The sequence below is a fragment of the Ostrinia furnacalis genome, unplaced genomic scaffold, assembly GCF_004193835.3.
Source record: "Ostrinia furnacalis isolate ACB-3 unplaced genomic scaffold, ASM419383v2 OfSCF3279, whole genome shotgun sequence".
NCBI lineage: Eukaryota > Metazoa > Arthropoda > Insecta > Lepidoptera > Crambidae > Ostrinia > Ostrinia furnacalis.
In genome coordinates this window covers 172,722-200,340 of record NW_021133518.1, presented here as the reverse complement: position 1 = coordinate 200,340, position 27,619 = coordinate 172,722, and the positions used below count along the sequence as shown (strand labels likewise).

The 27,619-nt window shown below is 34.0% G+C and overlaps 1 protein-coding gene across 2 annotated transcripts in view; it reads left to right on the top strand.

The window, feature by feature from the left end:
• The first annotated feature begins 3,900 nt into the window (after positions 1 to 3,900).
• The window catches only part of NPF1 (neuropeptide F 1), a 39,177-nt gene continuing 15,458 nt past the window's right edge, over positions 3,901 to 27,619 (top strand). For both annotated transcript variants that reach the window (XM_028311350.1, XM_028311349.1), the window contains exons 1-2: positions 3,901 to 3,973; positions 20,215 to 20,374. In XM_028311350.1, the coding sequence (XP_028167151.1) occupies positions 20,223 to 20,374 (152 nt within the window). In that variant the 5' untranslated portion in view covers positions 3,901 to 3,973; positions 20,215 to 20,222. The remainder of the gene's footprint in view (positions 3,974 to 20,214; positions 20,375 to 27,619) is intronic.

Below are 27,619 nucleotides of genomic sequence, written 5' to 3'. Positions count from 1 at the left end.
GATGGAGACACACAAAGACACGACCCATTCACTTTACCGGAAGTAGCGGAACTACACAGCTGAAATCAAATTTCAGCAGCAATCAAAGATTGGTTTCCTCAATTCAATAGATAAATTGACAGTTCAATTGGGCCTTATTTATATATTTTCTTAAAAAACCTACAGTTTTTCTGATATTACATTATCGCTGAAACATATCCAAAATCATGGCAAATAACAGGTTTTCCTTCCCTATCAAATAGTAGAGTATGCTGTTGGTAAAACAAAACTAAAACGAAACTTTTTTGTCAGACATTATATTATCAGCCCCCTTAGACAAAACGCACTTTATCGAAAATCGAATCCGTCAAAACTCCATACAAAAAAGGGACATTTCGACCACTTTTCGACTGGTTTGCGATTATAATTTGCACTTTGTCTAGACCCACAGTTTCAGCATTCCTCTATGGTTTCAGCACGGATATTACATACTTACACGACAAGCTCCATGATAAAAATATAAGAAAGAAAAAACTCATAAAACTAATTTATTTTTGCAATGAGGCATTTTACACGTCTCTGTATTACCTTAACCCTACCACTGCTTTAGTACAATAAATGGGCTAGTGCTGATAAGAAGCAGCGCAACACCTTTATAGGCCTGAAAGGCGCTTCATGTTGCACCTAATAAAAAAAATATCGTTATTTTAGAAAAACAAAATATTTTTTGGGATAAGTATTTAAAATATTTGAAAATTACGAAGTGACTCGTCTTTTCCATAACTTTATATGTTTTCTCTTAGAATGGAACGATTGCTTTCAGAAACTAATTCTCATCGCTAACCTCGTCGGTCATTAATCTGGATGGATTGTAACAGTATTCAATAATCATTAGACTAACATTTCTGTTGGAGTAAGCAAAAAGGTTAAACAAAGTAGATGAAGAGCAGTGGCAACTAATAAAAAGTAAGTACCTAGTATCTACCTTCAATCAGGCTAAGAGGATTCGATAGCAGTTAGCCCTTATTGGTTTGCACCTCGAGTTTGTTTCTAATAAAAACAATTGAACGTTTCACGTGTCATTTTGGCTGCAATTCTTTTTTATTTCATTAACAAATTGATTTTGACGGTAAGGTCGTACCTAACATACTTAATAGTTATAGGAACAGTGATAATATGGGATGATTATCCTAATGAATATTGTCTTTCTGAGCCATATTTACTAGGTTTGTTTATGCAAAATTGCAGAAAATGCAAGACAATTTTGACTTCTACTTGTTTTGCCGGTAAGTATTGAAAAGTTCATAAAGGTAGCAGGGAAGCGCTGGACGCAGGCCGCTACCAATTGATCAACATGGAAAGCATTGGGGGAGGCCAATGTTCAGCAGTGGACGTCCTATAGCTGAAATGATGATGATGATTGACATGTTTGAAAGTAGCAACAGTATTAAATTTCTCCTTTGAATGATGAAGGAGTTAAAAAGCATTAAATTAATGCTACTTATGTACCATCGATGCATGCCTCGTTAAATGCCTCTATGTACCCTAAGACTTCTATTCTAACTTTACTGGTCAGTGGAATCGTATTAAACATAGGAAAATCTTATTGATTTTAGCCAGTTAACTGGCGAGTGTTTGACAATGTGATTGCTCTACCATCTTTGTGTGGGTCAATATGAACCGATCCTAAGTACAAACAATAGCAAATCACAAGCTGAACACTGGCATCTTAATATTAGTTACATAAATATCCTGTACTCTACAATGAAAATGAGTTACTTTACCAAAACTTATCTATTATCAGTTAGTTGCAACGATTTTAAGAAGAGATTAAAGAATCAAAAGGGGATTAATTTAACAAGATACCTGAGCTAAGGACAGAACAGACTTCTCTAGAAACTTTTACTTATTGATGAATGAAGAATTCCATATCTCCCTTCTGATTTTCTCACTAGGCCCAAATTAGAAGAACTTAACAAGTTTCTGTTGCTGATTCTTGTATTAAAGTGATTTAATGAGTGATTTCATCAGTGACAATAAGAAACTTCGTTTCATTGTTTTTGGTCAGCTTTCTGAAATGTAAGTATTCGAAGGAACTTAGTTAGTAAATGGTAATTGCTACTATGATTTTCATTAAGACTTATTTATGGAGATAAGGGCTTTTAACTTGTGCTAGCCAAATGCACTACAACGAGTTTAAATTGCCAATGTCAACCCTATAATGAAAATCCTGTAACGCTTGGAAAAAGTTATTGTATGCTACTAATATTATAAATGCGCGGGTGGATAGCTAGTTGTATTATAAATGTGAAAGATCTTGAGGATAGATGGATGTTTGTTACTTTTTCATGCAAAAACTATTGAATGAAATTTAGTATAGAGATTGTGAGATACTTTCAGACCCAGGAAAAACAGAAAGTTTTTATTTTGCTTTTTCAAAGGAGAACACGCGCACGATAAAGTCTTTCTGTAACAGAACGAAAATCATGCTGAAAAAAGTATGTAATACTTATTCCGACTATTCCGCCTTTCATTTAACAAGCACAGATATTATTATAAGGTAAAATACCCAATACTCTACACTTTTTGCACTTTGGCTAACTTTGCAACGGTGGTACGAAAAAACTATTTGACTTTGAAAAAATCTGATTGCCTGGCCAGGTAGATAATGTATTCCTCTTTTATGTTAATTTATATTCGTTATCGTAGGTATTATGAATTAATTCAAATAATTATTTAACTGAAAAAAGACTAGTCTAAAATAAGCAATGTTATGATGAAGTAGGTACTTGAGCAGGTTAAATAGATAAGCTGTATTTAGGATCCGATGTGATTCAACTTTTTTAGGTGAAGAACGATGTGCAAGAAATGATAAAAAAATGTATTGTGACAAAAGGACAGTAAAATAAGTTAACAGAAAGACATAATTGTGAAATGACCACAGTTAATATCAACTGTTATAAGCGAATTAATATTTTTGTTATTTAAATATAAAGCAGTAGGTAATACAATTCTCTTTCGCAGTTATGTTATAGAATTAAAGTTTTTTTATTAGTTCAGTATTAAAATGACTGTTACAGGCTACTTTAGCATCAGAAAATCACTCGCCGTAGTGTTGCTTTTTTATTTTAGAAACAAACGTAACTTGTTATTAAACCAAATGCGAAGGTAATTACAAATATGTAGTACCTTTTAGAAATCTTACTGGCCACCTACTATCGTTTCAGATGATCAGACAAGAAGGTTAAACGCCTTACTTGTGAGATTGATATTACTTTTGAGAATAAAAACAAATTATGTTTTCAGCACGGTTATCAACATTCATAATATTCGATAAGTGTTACTGGCCAGCTACTTCAGCTCCAGAAGAGCGAACGTCAATTTTTTTTCTTCCGAAACTAAGGACTAAGTTTTCTAAAAAAACTACATGTTTAAAAATAGTATTCGATAAGTGTAACTGGCCAGCTACTTCAGCTCCAGAAGATCGAAAGTCAATTTTTTTTCAGAAACAAAGGAAATTTTTTTCTAAAAAAATACAAATTTAAAAATAGTATTCGATAAGGGTAACTGGCCAGCTACTTCAGCTCCAGAAGATCGAACTTCCAATTTTTTTTTTCCGAAACTAAGGACTAAGTTTTCTAAAAAAAACTACATGTTTAAAAATAGTATTCGATAAGTGTAACTGGCCAGCTACTTCAGCTCCAGAAGATCGAACTTCCATTTTTTTTTCTTCCGAAACAAAGAAAATCTTTTCTAAAAAAATACAAGTTTAAAAATAGTATTCGATAAGGGTAACTGGCCAGCTACTCCAGCGTCATCAAGGAGGTCGGTGCTGGGTACTGGCGCCCACGCGTGCGTGGCCCCGCCTACAGCCCGCCCTGGCCCTATAAATGCTGGAACCTCCGTGCTCGAACTCCATTCAACTTGTTGCTCATCCGTGCAACTCGACCTACCAAGTTTGAAAAGTTCGCCGCGCGTTCCGCACATCTATCCGGTAAGTGAGAGTTCTGATTTTAAATTTTGTTTCATAGCTTAGAGACTGTTTTAAATCACCTTATTAAATATAATCTAGAAATAAAACAAATTAATATTACTTGAAAGGGAAAATAAGACATTGTCACAAAAACTAAAGTTGACTTCAAATTAAAAATTAAAATAGGAATTTTAATTACTACTTGAAAATGCTTAGAAATATTGGAAAATACGCTAAAATAGTGACTGACTTTCTTACATGGCACTATTCCTCATAAATCGAGGCAGGTTTTATGCTCAAAAGTTATGGAGGGACGTGTAACAGAGTTTTAAAAAAGCTCTTATAACTACTGAGAATAAATGTTGCTTTTATTTTAAAATGATCTTCATAATATCAGTTTTAATGTTAAAATACCTTTTTACGACAAAGCTTTTTCTCGCCTTCGCTCCCGTCCTTACAATAGAGCTTAGACTTTTTTTTATTAAAATAATATTATAAATAATTAGTATCTTTTAAAATGTTAATTCAAGCTCTAAAATATTTTATAACTTTACAAAAATACAAATGAGAGAGAGAGAGTTAAGTTTAAGTTTTTATTAAGTTCAGAATGGAGCTTATTATACATACTTTTATAGCAAATTATTGTCTTTCTGAATAAGTCCGTAGAGTCTGTTAATGTTACATTCCAAAATAAAAAATAAATAATTTACTTACAAGTATTATTGTTACTTACAAGTTTATTTATCTTACTAATATTATAAATGCGGAAGTTTGGTTATCTGGATGTCTGGATGTTTGTTACTCTTTCAAGCAAAAACTACTTAACGGATTTTGATGAAACTTTACAGTATTATTCTTTATAACCCAAAATAACACATAGGCTATAATTTATGACGATATGTGACAAACTAAATTTCACGCGGGTGAAGCAGCGGGCAAAAGCCACCTTATTCTCTACCTTTCTCGTGCGTCTTCCTTCTTTTTTTCAAGCAAGAGCTGAAAATCAGTGTTCTGCTCATTTTTAGAGCAGTGTCTACACTAAGCTCTCTGCTTTTCTGCATCGCTGCGGCACACTTATACCTTAGCGCAGGATATTCTTTTTTACTCCTTGTAATGTACTATATCTTTCCTGCTACTCCTGTGTTTATTAATCTTACTTTTTGTGTGTCAATTTGTTTTGTAAATAAACCATATATCTATCTATCTATCAAAAGTTAGTCTGTTATAGATATTCGCTAATAACAAGAGCCAATAAACTATTACTAGCTCAAAACATGGACTCAATAAATGTTCATTGCTAATGAACCTCATGTACCTAACTGTATTTAGTTACTGTATTTTATCTAACAGAATACTGTTAAATGTTGAGACAACAAATAAAATCATATCTCTGTTAAACGATTGTTAATCTCTTATTAAAGTAAGTACTTTCTATCCCATAATGACATGAACTGTAGAGACTTGTTATTTAATCTCATAAAGTTTAGTTTACCTTTATGTTTTATGCAAGGTTTTTGGTTCTATAAAATTAAAATTTTATAATCGCAATAAATTATCACGAAAATAATGTACTGTATTTAAAAATAGTTCTGTTTTCTCGCTCTTTATACTAAATTAGCGCGTTCAACCAAACAAACAAACAAACTCTTCAGCTTTATAATATTAGTATAGATTCTATTTTCTGCTCGAACTACTTCTTACCTATAAGTTATCTAATAATCACTTATTTTGTAATCTAATACTATCATTCAATCAACCGCCGTACATTTAATTCCGTTTTATTATAAAGTCGACATTTTTACTAAGTATATTATTTGTTCATGATGTCCATCCATATACTTAGCATTATTTTAATTAAGGTAAGTACATGGTAGCAATCCCGTCAGTAGGTAATAATAATTATGTTAGTGACCATGAAAGTTTAAAACAATATACTTAATAGCATATTTATAAGCAAAAACACTTGAAACAATACATTGATGTCATTGAAAACTTTTGGTCGTTCCATATTATATTCGTACAATTTTTTTAAGAAACAAAGATCATCGAGTATTCCGTAGGGACGCACTTAATGCAATTTGTTTTTTTCATGAAAACTTTTTAAAATTCATACTGAATGCACCCGTAAAACCTGATTAAAATTAATTGGGTACCTTTTTACTGCAATATGCAATTGGTCGACCTTTTCAATGCGGGAATTAAAATATTTCATTCCGACTTTTGTTCTGCTGATCGGCATTCTCTAGAGACCTTTCTGAAGAGCTGTTGAAATTTTCATAATGTTTTCAATACGGGGTCAATGTTGGACTTGCAATATGCTTTCTTGTCATATTATTTTGTTGATGTGATATTCACATATTGTTACCTTCTCGAATCTCGTAAGTGAGGGCAATAAGGTATATTATTTGATTTATATCTTACATATGACTATCTTACGTATGAGTATACCTATACTAGAAACGAATGTTTCCTGAAAAAACAAGTGATTTTTCTCAATAATTATCAACATAAAAAAGGAGGTTGCGATGAGGTAGGTACATCTTAGGGAAATAACATTAATTTATTGCTAGTAGATATCTCATAATCTTACAACAAGTAATAAGAATGTACCTTTATATCGCACGTTTACTGTTGATTTTTATTTAGTGTATTAAGTTTGAATTAACTAGGTAGCTATCTAAAGTAAACGAAATAAAATATCCTTAATACATAATTATTCGTAAGTAGCTTAGCACTTANACTTAATAGTAGCTAAGAAATAAAAATAAATATTTTACTACTTTCTTATGCAGGATTCTACGTAATTTTATTTTTATTTTTGGTATCAAAGAGCTGGATAAATGGATAAATGATCATAAAAAGAAAATAGACTTAACGCTACATCAAAGTAAAATAAGCCGTGAAAGCTTAGAGCTTTCTTAATACGAATATACTTACTTAAGTATTTATCTTATTCATGACAGTATTCTTCCTACGGGCTTGAATTTAAACGAAACTTTCTTGGTCTTTATTTTTCATTTTATGTAAAACGTTTTTTCGAAAATACTTATTAGCCGTCAGGGTAGGTGGAGGGTATAGGAAAAGCCATAAGTGGGCTCATGACGAAAAGGAAAGAAGAAAAAAGCCAGGATTCATTACTTCAATGAGATTTAAACTTGAATCGTTTTTAGGGTTCCGTAGTCCCTTATAGTTTCGATATGTCTGTATGTCTGTCCGAGGTTTTGCTTGGAAACTGTTGGCAATAGGGAGCTGTAATTTTGTAGAGTATGTATATTAATCACGCCGACAAAACGGTAGAAAACAATTTTGAAAAAAAAATTTTTTAGGGTAGTTCCCTACATGTAAAGTGGGGATGATTTTTTTTTCATTTTCTATCCCATCGCCATCATGTGGGTTAACGTTGGATAGCTTTTTTAAAATGGCTTAGGGGTTTCTAAGACCATTTTTTGATTTAGGGATCCGCTTGCAAAATGTTAAGTTTCAAGTGCCAATTTTTGTCCGAGTACGGCGTCCCCCCCTCTAAAAATTAACTGTTGGCTTGAAAAATCTGGAAAAATTCATGATACTAGTGTTTTTTATGAACTTTAAAGGAAAACTACGAAAATATTAAAAGGGACTCTAGATGAAGTAATTGCTTACTTCTGAAATATATTGTGGTAACGACGGACAACTACGGAACGCTACACTGCCCGTGGCACGAGTGCACGACACGCTCTTGGCTCTTGATTACAACTCTGAAGATTCTTAATATTAAAATAGACCGTAGGTATCCTCGTTATAGTCGTTATTTATGACATTAACTTCTTAAAAGTCCCAAACAATGGTGTTGTTCATAGAATTTATCTCTAATTAAAGCGAACTATAAATATCTTCTATCTATGGTTTTCCTTTTTAAAGTCACTTCAGATATAATGTTCCACAAATATTCGATACAAAACGTTTCAAAATTACGAAAACAATCATTGTTATTACCCGGAATCGTACTTCAATACTCACTTAGAGATTATTTACTCGAATATTGTTATTGTATTTGAGCAATCATCGAGTAATTAATAATCGAATAAACAATCGAGAATTCATCGATTTTATCAACCTTTCGAGAGATGAGGCTACGTTTACAAAAAAGGTCTGTTTAGAAAAATGCAAAATTAGGAATTGATACTTTGGTACCAATCTTCTAAAAAGTCGAACAGTTAAAACCATCAACGTTTTGCCTAAATACAAATGTTTATTTAAAACAAATGACAATGAAAAACTAATTCTACAGAAAGGTCAAAAGTATTTGGGTCAGGATTCAATAAAAGAGTTATTTTTTAGGGTTCTGTGACTTGAAAAAATGTTAACATCAACTCCAGTTACACAAATACATGAAAGTTGCTACATAGAAAATGATTGACACCGGGTAAAACAAACACAACCTAAATTATTTTCCATATTTTGTAATATACTTAAAAAAAGAATATCTCAAAAAGAAAATTACATTGTGTTAAAGTAATTTAACAAAGTTACGTTTCTATTTAAGTTAGGGTGTAAGGATAATACGGCAGATACTTTGAAGCAACGAATAAAACGTTTCATATTTAGAAAATCACGAAAAAAAAACCTTATACATTCATTTAAAATATAGATCGAAAGTATTTCTTTGCTACGTATTCAACGTCGGACTAAACCCAGAACTTGAGATTTTAATATTTAAAAGCTCAACTGTTTTGCTACGAAGTTGTTACATTAATCTATATCTATCTATACTAATATTATAAAGCTGAAGAGTTTGTTTGTTTGTTTGTTTGTTTGTTTGTTTGTTTGGTTGAACGCGCTAATCTCAGGAACTACTGGACCGATTTGAAAAATTCTTTTTGTGTTGGATAGCCCGTTAGTTCCTGAAGGCTTTAGGCTATTTATCATCACGCTAAGACCAATAGGAGCGGAGCACCAATCAAAAATATTTCAAATCAGTGAATTTTTTCCTTTTGAGAGCTGACGCTGCGTAAACGGTTAAAGTTTCGCAAAAATCATGTATGACAGGATTGTTCCCCTCAGAAAATAAAAACGAAGTAATTCTTATCCTATTTAACTACAATCGCCCACGCGCCCATCCCGTTTGTCCGCCGCTGATCCGTACCCTAATATTCATCTCGGTAGATGGCGGCACATAGTAAGAATTTGCAAGGAAGTTTGTAAAAAGTCACTAATTAACACTTTGATTTGCTCGTTTAAACACAGTGAATGATTCAAATAGGTACATACAGTAAATGGTTCAATTACATAAAATATCTTTATTTATTAAATTTTCAATATTATTTACGAACAGCGCTATTCATAGTACATGTAACATTTAGTTACTAATTTACTAATGATGTCGATAGATGGCGTTTGACAGCTTTGCCTTCATGAATATTTACGTACCTCAAAAATTTTTGTCAGGCGTAAGAAGATTTTAACCAATGACGATAGATGGCGCTTTTCCACGTCTTATGAAAATCCCAAATATTTAACGGGACCCTATTTTTTTCCAAAATAAAATTTAGCCTATGTTACTCGTGAGTTACGTAGCTTTCGAATGGTGAAAGAATTTTTAAAATCGGTCCAGTAGTTTTTGAGCCTATCCATTACAACTAAACAAACAAACAAACAAACAAACAAAGTTTTCCTCTTTATAATATTAGTGTAGATTACCCTACAAAATTACTTCTTAAATTGAGAAAATAATGTAACTGCCGTAGAAGACGCGTCCAGACTACATACTACGAGAAGCTACGAATCTCGTAGTCCGTAGTAAATGCTCGTAGTAAAGCTACGGATTTCCTCAGTACATTTTTGCACTAATAGGATCCCGTTTTACCCCCTTCATCTATCTTACGCGGTTTAGATTTTTTCATACAAATGTTTTTTCCCGCTAACTCCCGTTCCCGTGGGAATTTTGCAATATCCTGTTGTAACTAAGCTTTAAGTTTACTAAGGTACCTGCATGCCAAATTTCAAGCGTCTAACTTAAGCGGTTTTTTTTTTAACTGGTATTTTGCTACCAGAATCAATGTTTTTTTTTTTTAATTGGATGTTGTTATTATTAGGTTACTTTTATTAAGTTTTGAGAGAGTAGGATAGTTTCTCGCAATTTTCTAGGAGTTAGAGAATAGTAATACTACCAATAGTCTCGCAACAAAAACACACGACCACTTGAGAAACCACTCTGGGAACGTGAAATTTGTATGGGTTAAGGCACATTCGGGTCTCGAAGGGAACGAAGCAGCAGACGAAGCTGCGAAAAGTGCCGCAACTTCCCACCAAGCCCACGATTTCGCAAAGTTCCCTATCAGCCACGTCAAACGACTCTCGCGCGAAGCTAACAGACGTCGTAGCGAAGAAAGATATGCTTCTTCAACTTAAGCGGTTTAGATTTTTTATACAAAAGGATTTTCCCGCTAATTCCCGATCCCGTGGGAATTCCTAAGTACCTATACTATAACCTGCCCAGGAGTATGAAGAATAATTGTACCAATTTTCGTTAAAATCCGTCGAGTAGTTTTTGTTTCTATAAGGAACATACAGACGGACAGACAGACAGACAGACAAAAATTTTACTGATTGCATTTTTGGCATCAGTATCGATCACTAATCACCCCCTGATAGTTATTTTGAAAATATATTTCATGTAGAGAATTGACCTCTCTACAGATTTATTATAAGTATAGATTAAGATGTTACTAGTTTGTATTCATTATTCGAACATTCATGCTCTACTTTACAGGCACGTAAATGGCCTACATCTAAATCAAATTTACCTGTTTGCACTGAAACGTGAAATCTGTTCATTGGAATTCGACCTAGCGTTCACATTTAACAATGTTCCCAATTTTAATACCATCTCGGACCAGAGTGAATCACAACAACGGGAATTAATACCAGGGATGTTATGGATATCCGTAACCGTAACCGAAACTATCGGATATCCGAAATAAAAAATATCCGTAACCGTAACCGAAACCGATTCAAAAGTTACAGACAGTTTCGGATAAAGGCGGAGTACTTGTCTGGCATTCCGTGGGAAAATCTGATATCCCCGCCAGTTTTACCATTATCATAGGTGCCGCCATACGATAGTACATAAAATGGCTATATGGGTCGCACAGCATCTTGCTATTTGAATTTTACATTTTTTAAATTCTAATATTTGTAACCGAAATTATAATTTCGAACCGAAACCGGTATACTATTATTCTAATATCCGTAACCGTATCCATAACCGANTTGTATGAAAAAATCTAAACCGCGTAAGATAGATGAAGGGGGTAAAACGGGATCCACGCGTACGAAGTCGCGGGCGGCCGCTAGTACTTTATAAAAAAAATTGTCAATATGTAGGTATTACCAGGCCTGTTCATCTCCGCGAGTTTACATCGAAAACAAAACACGCACGATGGCCCACCTACAGGATACTATTCGACAAGGCCTCACATACGAGCGAACATTGACTCACGCACGCGTATTCTTGTGTATGATGGAAGAAAATAAAGAAAATGGTGTACTAAATACTGTGCAGTATTATTTAACTGCCTAAATAATAATAAAAACACAGAATGTACTTTTTTAAGTTGCCTCAAGACACTGAGAGGTAAATAAGTAGTTAATATTATTCATGATAATTCATGCTAAATCATGTATTTCCTCCGCCATTTTCCGCAGTTTGGCACCTCACGTCACATCATTTTACCGAAGTCAGCCCTATAGCTTCGGCGCAGTGCCGATCACTGACGTTTGTCAATAAAATGGTGCTTGACTCTTGAGACAGGCTAAATTACACCATATTGTTAATGACATTGAGCATACATTTTTTTAAATACCTTCGCGAAGTAAAACTTCTGTACGTAGTACTTATTATTATTATGTGGTATTACCTGCTAGATAATCCTTCTTCTTGATTTTTAGTGCAATAAAAAAATCGCTCAAGTCAACTTGCATCTTATTCCAGGAGGAGTGCGATTTACCCTAAAAAATAACTTCTTAAATTGAGAAAATAATGTTATACTACCGTAGAAGACGCGTCCAGACTACATACTACGAGAAGCTACGAATCTCGTAGTCCGTAGTAAATGCTCGTAGTAAAGCTACGGATGTCCTTAGTAATTTTTTGCACTAATATTATTGTGTACTAGCGGCCGCCCGCGACTCCGTACGCGTGGATCCCGTTTTACCCCCTTCATCTATCTTACGCGGTTTAGATTTTTTCATACAAATGTTTTTTCCGGCTAACTCCCGTTCCCGTGGGAATTTTGCAATATCCTGTTGTAACTAAGCTTTAAGTTTACTAAGATACCTGCATGCCAAATTTCAAGCGTCTAAATTAAGCGGTTTAGATTTTTCATATAAAATAATTTTCCCGCTAATTCGCCTTCCCGTGGGAATTCCTAAGTATACTATAACCTGCCCAGGAGTACGAAGAATAATTGTACCAAGTTTTGTTAAAATCCGTCGAGTACTTTTTGTTTCTATAAGGAACATACAGACGGACAGACAGACAGACAGACAAAAAATTTTCTGATTGCATTTTTGGCATCAGTATCGATCACTTATCACCCCCTGATAGTTATTTTGAAAATATATTTCATGTAGAGAATTGACCTCTCTACAGATTTATTATAAGTAGGTATAGATTAAGATGTTACAGGTTTGTATTCATTATTCGAACATTCATGCTCTACTTTACAGGCACGTAAATGGCCTACATCTAAATCAAATTTACCTGTTTGCACTGAAACGTGAAATCTGTTCATTGGAATTCGACCTAGCGTTCACATTTAACAATGTTCCCAATTTTAATACCATCTCGGACCAGAGTGAATCACAACAACGGGAATTAATACCAGGGATGTTATGGATATCCGTAACCGTAACCGAAACTATCGGATATCCGAAATAAAAAATATCCGTAACCGTAACCGAAACCGATTCAAAAGTTACAGACAGTTTCGGATAAAGGCGGAGTACTTGTCTGGCATTCCGTGGGAAAATCTGATATCCCCGCCAGTTTTACCATTATCATAGGTGCCGCCATACGATAGTACCTACATAAAATGGCTATATGGGTCGCACAGCATCTTACTATTTGAATTTTACATTTTTTAAATTCTAATATTTGTAACCGAAATTATAATTTCGAACCGAAACCGGTATACTATTATTCTAATATCCGTAACCGTATCCATAACCGAAACTTCATATTCATAACATCCCTGATTTATACCAACAAATACACCCCGAGCGATATTATTTTTGTCATTCGTTTGTATTTTTTCACGGTGAAATTAATCAATTCCACAACTGTGATCTCTTTCGGACTTGTTTTTGATTTCAATCGGTGTGCTTCCGTGAAAATTTGAATGCTGGGTCAGTTTTAAATTGATGTTTATTTTTAAACAGGTATACAAATATTAAATTATTACTTTGCAGTCACAAAGATAAAGATTTTTCAGTTTTCAGGACAAATTAGTATACCCATGTTTTAATTACTTAATCGTCACCTACTTTCGGCCGTTTCTGTGGAGAGCATTTCATAGATCGTATATCGAGCCTAATCAGCCCTAACTTGTGATTTCAGTTGTAAACACCCACACGAAGAATTTATGTCTTTTTCAGCCTTTTTCATACCTTGCAGTACCTACATGAGTCTTCTTAAAAAAAAGTGAAACTCATTAACAGACTTAAAACGCACACAAGTATAATTTGTAACAAAACATCATGTTTGTTTTGGACAGCAGTGGGACAGGTTTTTCGCTCTACTCTTATGATTTGAGTGCGCTTCTATGTTGCCAATTTATGCGTAACCAAATATTATGTATATTGTATTATACATAATACATTGATGTATTTTCGGTCTTCTCTTCTTTTCGTTATTTAATGACATCGTACAGCATGGATACACTGCAATAGTCGTAGAGGTAAGTGTAATGACAGTTTTATTACAAATAAAATATTATTTAAATACTACGAATAGGTACAAACAACAATTAGGTACCTAGTGACACAATATTTAGCACCTAGTACATTGCATTCACTTTAATAATCGAAATATTTTTTGTAATTTGTAATTTGAAGAAGTAGCATATAGAGTAGCGGTTAAAATTTACTGATACTTGCAATATAATATACAGCCAAATGTACCTATGTCCGAACTACTTACTTACTTAGGTGCTCTAGGGAAATATTGTATGATGTGCTCAAGTTATTTAGGAATTAGGTTTTAGAAAAATATGCCTTGAGATTTTCTTTGTAAAGTAGATTTTTAAATTAGTATTTTTTTAAATATTTTATGTACCTACTTATGGTGAACATGTACAGTAGAAAATTATAATAAAATCAGTCCTATCTATATCAATCTTTTGTTAATACTCAACAGCAAAATTAATTATTTAATTAAATGATAAACCAGACCTATCGATACATAAAGTTATCGCCTCATATTATCAAAAAGTAAATTGAGCTGATAATCGCGTTAACGGAAAAAAGATATTCCTAAAAACTTTTCACATTTTCCTCATATTTATTTCTATGAAATACGCTTATTTATTTTCAGACTAATTTTTTTTCCATAGAATTACAAATAATTGAAAAGCGTAGGTTGCAACGAAAAGATTTTTTTCGAGTAGATGTGTAAAGTTTTATTTTTATAGAATTTTAATAGCAAGTGAAGTTTTCTATCTAATACCAATAAAATAATGCTGGAGAAAAAATATTTAAAGGCATTATAATAAAAAGAAATGTTAATGTTTTTGAAGATGATACTAATTTGTGTGATATGAAGTTTCAGAGAAATACAGTTTCCTTGATGAAAATATAAGGTGTCCATTTCTTTTTAACCTGTCTCAAATTTTCAAAGTACGGTAGGCGTGAAAATGTAATTTATAATGTTAGCCTGGCTTAGGATTACATTATTATAAAAGTTTCTATCTAGAATAATCTTGGAGTCATGTGCGTTCCGGGGGAAAACATTGTATTTTACTTTGACGAGGTCCGTGTTTGTTTTTCTTATGGCGTAGGAAATGGATAGTCTTTGTTTGTCTATGGTTGCGTCAAAAGTCGTTAAATGGTTCCATGAGTTCTTATTTCGAAACAGTTCACGGCTATCCCGTTTTTTGGGATCCAGTAAGTAAACATGTATAAGTTTGAGTGTCAAGTGAAAAGCAAATCTACCAAGAACAATGGGTAAGTAAAACATAGTTTATATTTGGGATAATAGATGGCGCTGTGCTCCTTTAGCTCGCGCTAACATTTGTTTTTTTCCTGGCTTTATATACTCCCTGGAAATGTATGCCCACCCAGGTTCAGCTAGGTTTAGCTAGGTTCAACAATAGCTTAGCTTGAATCTCAATAAACGATGCTATTGCCTGTAAAATAGCTTTCATTTTCCCATGCACACCTCGCTATCGTAGGGTTGTACATGAAAGAAAAAAACAAATGTTAGCGCGACCTAAAGGAGCACAGCGCCATCTATTATCCCAAATATAAACTATGTTTTACTTACCCATTGTTCTTGGTGGATTTGCTTTTCACTTGACACTCAAACTTATACAAGGGTCCGGCAAAACTGGACTGGACATGTAGACAGAGGTATGTGTGTTTGAAATTGAATTACAAATTCAAACGGATCGGTTTTTTGCGGGACACTACAAACGGGATGTTAGTGTGAAAGTTAGTACTAAAACACGACACGTGTACTACTATGTACGCGATCCTGCAAAAAACGGGTTGCCTCCGTGGGAACAACTACTTTGTAGAATCATTTTTTTTCCACACGTTAAAATTTTTAACTAGTCATGATTATACCAACTCATTTAATTATACATATTATATTTTTGCTTTGAAAACGAATATTGTCAAATTTGTGGACGGAACAGCGGCAAAAGGCTAGTCTCTTTTTAAGTAATGTAATAAGAAAAATGGAAATCTGCAACACAAAACGTCGTCTATTCAATTAAAAAACCTGCTTTTGTCTTGTTAATAAGAAAAAGAAACAAGGTAATGGGTGCTTTTGAAAAATCTTCAAATTGTTTGTTGATACGACTTTGATTGTGATACTTTAAATTGCTTTTATGGAAAATTTTAAGTAAGAAGAAAAAATCTAATCACCTCTTGGCGCTAAACCATTCAATAAGGTGAAAAAATACTTTAGACGTGCTACTTCATAATAATATATTTTATCTTAACCTTTTCCTGTGACAAACAAATCGATCTATGAACAAAACTTTTGACACTCGCTGGGGATTCGAAAACTTATGTGGTGGGATCTAAAATCATGAAATTTGGTAAGAAGCACAAACTTTCAACACGAGTTGAGGAAAAAATCCAACAAAAGTTTATTGTATGTCACACCTTTAGGCCACTTTATCTTATAGGTACATAATTTGCAGTTAGATTTATAAGACAATATTATCTATGTTGATGATTTAAAAGATAACGATGATATTTTTGATAGAAAAGATATACGCGTAGGCAAAATAATGAAAAAAACGGAATCCCCAAACGGGAATCCACCTCACACCTTAGTGAGTGCGCTTAGGGTAAGTATGAGGATAGTTCACTTTGTGATACCGGCGCCAATTAACTTTATATTTTGTTCAAACACCAAAATACTTCTTTCAAAAAGTTAAATTGACGGTTATCCATCAACTGTATGACTTACTACTTGCACAACTAATAAATGGGGAATTAAAGAAGTTTCCCCACAATCCCGGGGACAAACTGGGCGATCCACAACTCAAACAGCGGGACATTGTGTGGAGTCGATCGCCGAAGCTTTGGGCAAACAACGAAATTTTGTTCTCACTACTTTTACTTCTTTTTAAGCTTTCGCATACAGTGCGAGCCAAATTAAGGACACTGAACAGTTAACCTGACGATCTGATAAAGGTAGCTGGTATGAGCGCTACCAACCGCGGGATGTGAAAGTCATTGGGGGAGGCCTATGTTCAGCAGTGGACGTCCTGTGGCTGAATTGATGATGATGATGATAATAATGAACAGTGAACTCAAAATTTCCACTTCTACTAATATCTACGACTATTGGTAAACATAAATAATAGACAAGAATTAGCATTTAAGTGAGAAGAAGAGGAAAATAATATGAGTCTTTAGTTTTGTGAAGGAGTCATAATAACTAGTATTAAGCTTTTTAAGCTGCAAAATTATATTATCCTTGCCACAACCACTTAGAAATGGCCAAAATATCATTGTTCTATCCATTTATAAAGTCTTGGATATTTTTTGGTATAACCCTTATTTGACAATTTCATGCTAATTTACTCGTAACAAAGTTTCATAGCCACAAGACACGTGTCCGTTAGTTTTTATCGTATTTCCTTATAGCAAGGATGCGTCTACATCTTATAAGGGGCTTACACTACTTGTTATGTAGTTACAGGCAGGTAGTAACGTCCTAATATACCTGAACTATAATAGCATTACGTTAAGGCTTAGTTTAGTGGCCCATTCACGACACGTATGCTTTGTCTTAAATATAATACACATGTTGCTCAGTACTTACTATGCCTGCCCACGTTTGTACTGTGTAATAGGATAAGCAGAAGGGTAATATCAATTTGAAATCACGTATTAATGAGTAATACGAATATTCATTATTATTATTAAATTCTATTTGTGTCTGGATCATAATACAGGTCTAATTAAAATAATGATTTCACAGAATAGGACTTATGGTTTTGTATTCACAAAAAGTGTTTTAATGACGAATAACAAGGATTTATATATTACTAGCTTTCCGCCCGCGGCTTCGCCCGCGTGGAATTTTGTCTGTCACAGAAAAACTTTATCGCGCGCGTCCCTGTTTCAAAAACCGGGATAAAAACTATCCTATGTTCTTTCCCGGGACTCAAACTATCTCTATGCTAAATTTCATCAAAATCGGTTGCGAGGTTTAAGCGGGAAAGCGTAACAGACAGACAGACAGACAGACAGACAGACAGAGTTACTTTCGCATTTATAATATTATTATATAATATAGTTGGGATTATTTAGCACAGTCAGAATTTGTATATAATATTATTTAAAATGTGAGTGTAAAAAGTAGAAAAAAAAAATCATTTTATTCTATTTTGAAATGATTGAAAGTAGGTACCTAACTAAGTATAGAAATGTTTCAATTGCAGGTTACAGAGTACTCCTTTTAGAATCATTCGTGTGTGTTACTACTTACCTAATAACTGAAAAAAAAATCTAGTTTTTTTTTCTTTATGCCATAAATAATATAGATACCGTGAAATCCTTTTAACGTAAAATGATATAAGCGTACGAGGAAATTGTTGTATTATTTCCTTAGATAAGCTGATGAAACTATTTCCCATGTGGTTCGGAAATGTGGGAAGTCAGAGGTCACACAATATAAGGGCATGTCCGTCTAAAGCCTCCCAGAGGGTCTGAGTTTATATCTTTGTAGTGTGAAGTGACAACTGAAAATATAATAGGTTTTTCTCATATTTGAATAATATATTGTAGGACTGTTCCGGCCTCACCCGACTGCAGTTGACAGTAATAGAAAATATCTATCAAAATTGATGGTGCTGAACTAAATTCTATTTTTATAGATAGACGGAAGTCACTTAATACTTTCTTATTTGGGTTGAATAGAAAACTATAGCTCAATATTTTACGAACTTTGAACTTTGTTAGTGCCCTAAAATAGACTTAACAGTCATTAAAAAAGTAATAAATTAACATGTCATCATGAGTTGACTAGACGTCTGTCTACCTATACACTGCAGCCACTTATTTAGCTGTTATAAGTGATTTTTACAACAAAATAGTATAGCTTGATTTTCTGTCGACTACACATGGAGACAATTACAACCTACAAAACGTCATAGCGTGGCAAATTTTGCTCATCCAAACCGACATGTGAATATTGTGATGCAAATCGGGCAGGACGGGACTCTACCACTTGCCCATTGTCCTGGAAAATTGATTATGAGTTTATTTGAACAAGTTATGTGTGACAGAATAGTGACGTAACAATATTATTATAGTTTTGTAGGTCGTTATTAAAAGGTTAAACAACTAAGCTATTTTTACCTGACTGCGCCAGAAGGAGGGTTATGTTTTTCGAGTGTGAAACAACTTGCAAAACTCGAACTGCCTAAGGCAGAAAATCTACTTATCGCTAAGAAATTTTCATAACTAAGCTATTTAAACTTTGCGTATCGTATAATTAACACGAAAATAGCGCCATGATGTGAACTAACTGCTGACAAAAATCAAAGTTGTTTATTTATTCAATGTAGAAGAAAGCTTTCAAAGAAAAGATAAGAGATAAGGAAATGGAAATCAAAACGAAATGCAGGTTTTGATTTGACTTTTTAAATTAACCTTTGTATAAACCTCGAGTTTTTTTAGTACATGACTAACATTTTTCACCAGTATTTAATTGTTTTGCTCCAACACACATTCTTTTAAAATAAAACACACACAGCTACGATTATAGTTTGAAAACTCGTTTATTCACCTCGTGGCGCTTCAAAATTTCTTACTAATTTTAATAAAACTAAACAAACAAAATGTTTCATGATGTAGCCAAGACACGCAGCCTCAAGTTTGTGTCCAGCTGACGTGAGCCGACTTGAGGTCTTTCTAATGAAGCGTAGGTAGCACTGTTAGGTGTACGAGTCACGTATACTACAACATTTCCCGTTTTGCCTCAGTCTTCCCTATAAATTTTAATAATAAGTGCGATTTTGGCTACCTGATTTGTTCTGAGTTGGTTCCGGCGTTTCATCTCAGCACTTGCCATATGTTTGTCTCGAAGCGCTGGTAGGGCCCAAAAGATAAGGAGACATGTAAAGTGCCCCATGAGGGCTACCTTTTATTTTTTATTATTTACTATATTATTTCTTTATACTATATAAGTGCCACTTGTGGCCTAAATTGAATTAATATTTTTGATTTTGATTTTGATAGTCCCGCTAACCCCTCGTGGTAAGCTAAATATGCTTGTGTTTCGCGTGGGTTTACCACAAGCAGCAACGGGGTTCGAACTCACGTTTCTTGGAGCTCGATTCGGCCAGGCATACACTGACATTATTGGGATATTGTCGGTTTTGCCCCAATCTTTCAAACAAAAATGTTTATTCTAAGGTTTAAGAATACAAAAAAAAACAATGTACCTACAATAGCTAAGGACGTACGGATTAAATTGTTCACTAACGCTAATAATGTTGACTGTACAAAATTAATCGTCTTATCTATGATTTGTTTCACAGCATCCAAGATGATGAGCAAGAGAATCGCCGTCGCCATCGCCGTGGTCCTGGCCGTGATCTGCTTGGCTGAGGCCAGGGAGGAGGGTCCCCACGACATGGCCGACGCCCTCCGTATGCTCCAGGAACTCGACCGCTACTATACTCAAGCTGCTAGACCGAGGTATGTTTGCAGCATCAAATTAATGGCCAAGTTACACTATGCGGGTTATTATTCGAGACATGTTATTTTGTCGGCCGTTTGGTGTAGTGGTTCAGAACGGACTACTATGCCGAGAGGTCCCGGGTTCGATTCCCGGCCGGGCAGAAATTGAAATGATGAATTTTAATTTATGTGACGGGTCTGGGTGTTTTCTATGTATAATATGTATGTATTTACAAAAAAAAAAAAAAAAAACAAAAAAAAAATAAAAAAAAAAGTATTTAAGTATGTTTATCCCGTCGTCTAGTACCCATACGTAGTACAATCTTTGCTTAGTTTGGGACTAGAGGCGCAGTGTAAAAAATGTCCAAGGATTTATTTTATTTTTATGTGTAAACACGCACTTCAGTTAATTTCGCCGTGCGTCGCCCATACTTCGACGTGCGTGCTTGGGCTTCTTCTAGGTCAATTTCCCGTATAGTGTAACCNTAAAAAATACTAGGTGGACGACTACGGATTATGCAATAATAACCTCTATTACTTTGGTGGTAGGGTCGGAAATCGTGTAATTTAAAAAATACTAGGTGGATCAAGTATTTTAAAAATTGGAATAGGTGCCACTTAGTACTGTAAAATACCTAGTGTGTGGATCTGTTCTAGTAAATACGTCTCATCTCTACTCCAGAGGAAGTTTAGGAGTCGCTGAAGATTAGAATAGTTTTTAGGTCGAAGCTAAACATGGTCTTAAGGAGTTATTTAGGAGTCAGTAGACCATAGACCGTTATAGGAGATTCAGGGTCATTAGACCAATAGCTTTTCGCCACTCAAACTCTGTCATCCGTTCACTGAGTAAACACCTGAAACTAGAGACAGGACCTGATAGGCTTTCATCGGGTGCTATTATGATCACCTAAGTCAAGGTAGGAGGTTCTTCGGATGTAGGTAAGTATTATTTTAAGTTTTCTTAAAACATTACAATGTTTTTTGGACTTAGTCAAATCGTAAGCAGAAGGGAGTGCTGTTTAAGGAACAGTTAATTCTTCAGACTGCAGTCCATTGCTTGACAAAAAGGTAAGTCAGCTCAAGTTCGAAACCAATTTATTGATAGTTAGGTACAAATAGCTAGGCACTGTCTAGAAGTTCATAATTATTCGGAAGTATATTCTAACACCTATCCCTGTAAAAGTTGTGACCAAAAGTTGTTGTAAAATATATTAATATCAACATTCATTTGTAGAGCTATTTAACATATAAACATTACTATAAAACATTCATAAATAAAAGACGACGACGAATGACGTCATCTTACATCACCAAAATTACCTGAAGTGACCTTATTACCACAAAGCATTAGTATTTTCTGTCCACGCTTCTTTACTCTCAAAATAGGTTTATTTATATTCATAAAACAGTGAGCATCCTTGGAAGTTATTGACGGATGGTAGGTGGGCAATATGAAAGATCGCCTCATGATTCTCGGGCGGAATGGCCGTCCAAATATATTCTTTTGATGTATGCAGATAACCAGCCGGACCCCTCATCTAGGAATTTATTATTTTGAATAAATTTCCAATAAAAATCTTTTTGCAAGAAATATCGCGGTGAGTTAATGGAAATGGGACCTTATTTTCAGAGGCTATTAAAATACACAGTTTGTGTATAAGCAATTTGCATAATAAGGTAGAGCTTGGCGTAGTCTAGTGAACTCTAGTGTTTACTATCGTGACCAAAGGAGGATACCTAAATAACACTAATTAAATTCCGTTTACTGAAATGCACAAATGGAGAGCCAATTACGAAATTAAATCAGTATCCTTATTTAGGGTACAAAAACTTGTTATTGTGATATCAAAAGTTTGATTTAATTCAAGAATCAAAACCAAAAACTAGTAGGTAAAAGGATTCTTGTAACTAACATGTCACGTAACACCATCTCATTATAAAACCATTTTCATAAGAGTTGATTCAAAAGAAACCCTTCTTTGTAGTATGAAAATCGCTTCTATGCAATTTTGAGTACCTCAAGAGGGACTATGCACTATCACGCTTACACATCGAAGATTAAAGATGAGTACGTCAGATACATTGTATAAATTAATCTCAGATTTATAGGGCAGGAAATTAATCTCTACTACATTGATGATATTCTGAATAAATACATTTTACCGTGCTTTACATATTATTAAACATTCAATGGTTTAAAATTATTATGAAGTTTATTCTGTAGTCATGACGTTATCCACATTAAAACAAATAACTTTGATCGTATTAATTTTACATTTTCGTCAAATTTCATTTTCCTAAAACATCACGAAAATTGTATATTATAATAGGTACTTGGTACTTAAGACTAAAATTGTTGATCTCTTTTTTTATAACTGGCTTTGTAATGTACAAATTCCATATCAACCAATCGACAGAACAGACTTTTGGCCTAAAACGCCAACATTCACGAATTAGCAACTTAGGCAATCAGCATACCAATTTGTAGTGATGTCCCACGTTATGCATAAAGGCCAGCAGTGCGAGCGTGAGAGATGAATAAAGGAGTTGTCACGGGCAAATTACCACCACTGTAATCAGTTCTGGCCTTCGGCCTTTGTGTCTTCGAAATTGCACACACATTGTTTAGTAGAGGGAATATTGAATTGACTTGCAGTTGTACAGGCACACCAAGCTACGAACTGCAGTTTATATAGTTGTAGTACATGCGATTTTGTCAAAAACGTTTGAATGTCGACTGTATTTTATGTGGATAGGTCAAGTTTAACGTAATAACGTAAGGCACATAGAGTAAAAGTTAGATGTTGGCCGCCTTTCTATAGGTTGCTATAGTGAGACACTAATTATGCTGGATGCACCATCTTATTTTAACTTTGATAACGTCAAAAATCTGTCAAATTCCATACAAAAAATACCGGTTATCGTTATAGTTACGGTCAAAGTTAGGTGTCTCAGCTTTAGTGATGTGTAACATTAAATCATTTTCCATCACTTGAGATGCAGGCCAAGAGATTCCTCGTAGTTAAAAAGACCCTAAGAAGGGCTTGAATTACAACCAAGAGTCCAAGCAGCCGTTCAAAAATATGATGATAAATAATCAAAGTAGGTACTCAATTTACTTGAAGCAAACCATCCCACTTTTCTATTGCACCTATCTCCTATTGATAATTGCAAACTAGTTACACAAGCAAAGATACAACTTTTCTAGATACTTTCTGTTTCTGAGACGCGATAAAACCTAAAAGTCAGTTGCTAACCTATTCTCAACTGACAGCCTTGTTAGAGTTCAGAACTGGTGCAAAGTTTTTGTAAAAGGTGAGCAAGAACGTTTTTTTTTTGCGTAGATACGCGAATCTGTACAAAGATAATAAATGGCTTTAAAGAAAATGTTATTTTAGATTAGCTTGATTGTTTGGTCATTTGCGCAAAGGCTTCACATACCTACTTAGTTTTGTATATTTTTTTATTTACAGAAACCGTAAATTTATGGAATTCCGGCAGGTAGTTATATCTGAAGTAGGATACTCGTACTTCAAGTATTTCAGCTGAAGTCAAAACTTAGCCAAAGGAGGTTCAAATCGATGGGAAACATTTAATTAAATACGAGGCTCTCTCACTGATATTCGAATACTTTGGCGAATATTCGAAAGTCGTAGTAAACCTACTTCATGGTTAAAGTTAGGAACCTATTCCTTGTAACTCAAGTGTCTCAAATTGACCAATATCAATATCAGTGCCGAGGACCCGTACTAACGCCCGTATTCACAAACATTACTATGAGGTCTCATAGTGCGCGTGGCCGCACAGGGTAAAACATGAACCAATCACAGAGCTCTATTCAACGATGTGCATTCGATTCTTGCTTCACTTAGGTAAGCAAGCGTCGTTTGTGAATACGGGCGTAAGAAACAGTGCTCAAAAACAAAAAATCTCAAGTAGGTATAGGTTTTAAGGCGATAGTGAATAGGCACTTACAGGTATCTGCCCTGTAAGTGCCTATGTACCATCCTAGACTGCATCTTACTTAACACCAGGTGCGATTACTATTGCCTAACATGTTATCCATAAAAAAGGACATTGTCAGAAATCGCCTAAAAAACCGCCCAAAAACATGAACCCATCATAATTATTTTCTATTTTTTTTAATACATTAAGCACCCTTTGATTCTAATGGACACTTAAGCATTGAAAAATTAAATAAATAAGTCTCTTAACGTTTATTCTATAATACTATTACAACTTCCGGACGTTTTGGTGCTTGGCATGGTCTAAAACCTATCAAGTTCCATAATTTTTGCCGATAAAATCTGTACGAGGCTTTACCGTACTTTATTGCTGGGAGTCCATGTATAGTGATGTTCCTGCGGCCATCATAGACGATAAAATATCGATTTTGAAAAAAAAAAATTTATTAAATTGCTTTGAAGACTAGATTTGCGTTAAAAGCTAAAAAGATATTGACACTATTACAAGAAGTTATCTAAAGTGTCCAACTGGTCGAAGGTCGTAAATAAAATAAAAATAATTAGGACCATAAACTGATATTCATGATATCATAACTGTAAAAGTATCAGAATCCGATGTTGAATCCAATGCCAGTTGAAGTGCGAGAAACATACCTATATCAACCTAGTATAGTTGCCAGTCTCTCATAATCTATGCCAATGAGGGTTTTCGCGATTGAAAAATCCAATCATGCAGCATTTGGACCTCGCGTCTACGTATTGCCATCTCGCGGATTTTTCAATCGCGAAAACCCTCATTCATAGCACATGTATAATAATAGACCAAATGAACTTTTATAGATTGTGAATGAAAGAGAAGATAAAGATTTTATTATTTTATTAAAATCTTGCCACGAGGTAGTTTTTCAGTAGAAACCAGGATTGGATAATGGCTACAGGCAAGTATCAGCACAGAATAAGTAATAGTACAGGTATCAGAACCTTTTANAGATGACAAGGGTGGAAACAACCTACGATTCATGTTGTTTATTTACGTGCAATATGTGGGCATATTATAAAAGTGGAATGCCGAGTTGTATTTCTAAAACTTGTTCTATTATTTTATACTATTTGGCTGCGACTCGGCGTGACGACAATACAAAACATTTTTCGCGAATCGGTGTTCATACATTCACACAATACATTAGACGCCATGTTGTCATAAACGACATATTATAAAATCGCTGTGATTTAATATTCTTAATCATTAATTTTATGGCAAGTGTCCATCAGGAATCATTGTTCTTACACACAGAATCGTATTATTTCGCTTTCGGGTAGTAATATGTCAAAATTGTTGGTTCTTAGGCAAACAATGTATGGAGAACGAACATTGTCCTTTGTTTGTAACTTTTTACACTTGGACCAATCTCAAGTGACAATATTTTAAATTCTTTATAACTCGAAAAATCGAATAGAATAACGACAACGAAAACCAATCTCAAGTTAAAATAATTGTGTTTTAAGGTCATCCAAGATAAATATCCAAATCGTTTTTTTTTTCATTAAAAACCAAATTTTATCGAAATGGTTATTGCCGTACTTTTTCCGGAGAGGGACGGAATCCACAAAAAGCAATAATGCTGGTTTATAAACCACAATATAAGAAAACTCCCACGGAACACTTGAACCTTTGAGTTAAAATAGTACTAGCTTTCATTTTGTAATGGTGATAATCAACTATATTAAAAGATAAAGAACCAAAACCACGTGGGTGTAAATAATCAAAGTAGTTTATAATGTAAAAGAATAAAATAAATACTGTGAAAATGATAAATACTGAAAAGTGAAAATTCACTGACCTTACTCCATCAAAAAGTGTTTGAGGAAACTTTCTGTGTAGTCTTTTAAATAGTCACACTAACTCATGGAGTATTATTTTTCAAAGGCTTGTCTATAGCGATACAAAAGAAAGGACAATGTTCGTTCTCCATACATTGTTTGCCTAAGAACCAACAATTTTGACATATTACTACCCGAAAGCGAAATAATACGATTCTGTGTGTAAGAACAATGATTCCTGATGGACACTTGCCATAAAATTAATGATTAAGAATATTAAATCACAGCGATTTTATAATATGTCGTTTNACTTATTTATTTAATTTTTCAATGCTTAAGTGTCCATTAGAACGAAAGGGTGCTTAATGTATTAAAAAAAATAGAAAATAATTATGATGGGTTAATGTTTTTTGGCGGTTTTTTAGGCGGTTTCTGACAATGTCCTTTAACTACTTACATGTCATGAAAAATAGTATCAACTCCCAAAACGATTTTTATTTATTTATTTGGTCTAATATTAACCAAGTTCACTATCTTAAAATTATTGTTCGTTGAAATCGAATTAATTAACAGTACCTAGTTAGTATTTTGCGACACCGGTGTCTCAAATGGCTAACATTATAGCTAACAATTTCAAATGACGTCATTCATCTTACAACTCAATAGAATAGAATTTAAAATTCTCAACATCGAGTTGGCTAATGGTGGAGCAGTATTGTGGATGTGGGCTACGTGACAAACTTACTTCGGCCATTTGAATAGAAACGACAACAAAGGCGATAGCGCTAACGTTTAACGCCCAAGTTCTTTAAGTTCTTTTAAAAATAATGCCCCTTTTATAGCCCCTGGCTAAATTTATATCTACGTGTTTTCGTTAAGAATTTCCGTAAATGAGCAAAAAATATTTGTGCCAATCAACGCGTGCTGTAGTTGCTTTTTTTTTATTTGATTTGTATGGTGAGTTTTGGATGACAAATAATTATTTTAATAACTTCAAATAATTTTGCTGAAAGCTGTAGGTATGCTGAACCTGAAAGCGTTTAGAATACACAATATGTTAAATTATGCTGTTGTGTAAACAAATCCATGGACTAAAAATAGATGGTATAACCTTTTTCGGTTGGTAGCACAATTTGAAATGCATATTGCATATTTAATGAATAAAAACAATCATTGTAACACTCGCATGTAATATAAATGTTGTTAATTCCAATGAGCGTAATATTTATTAAGGCAAATTTTCTCATGAATGTTTTACTTTGGTTGTATAATATTTTGCCGTTCCTTACAAATCTTCCTATAACTTACAATATTGTATAAAATGTTGTCGTAAAATAAATTCATCATCATCATCATCCTTTCAGCCATAGGACGTCCACTGCTGAACATAGGCCTCCCCCAATGATTTCCTTAATGACCGGTTGGTAGCGGCCTAGTGTTAAATAAAATACTACTTATAATCGTAAAACTGTTCCAT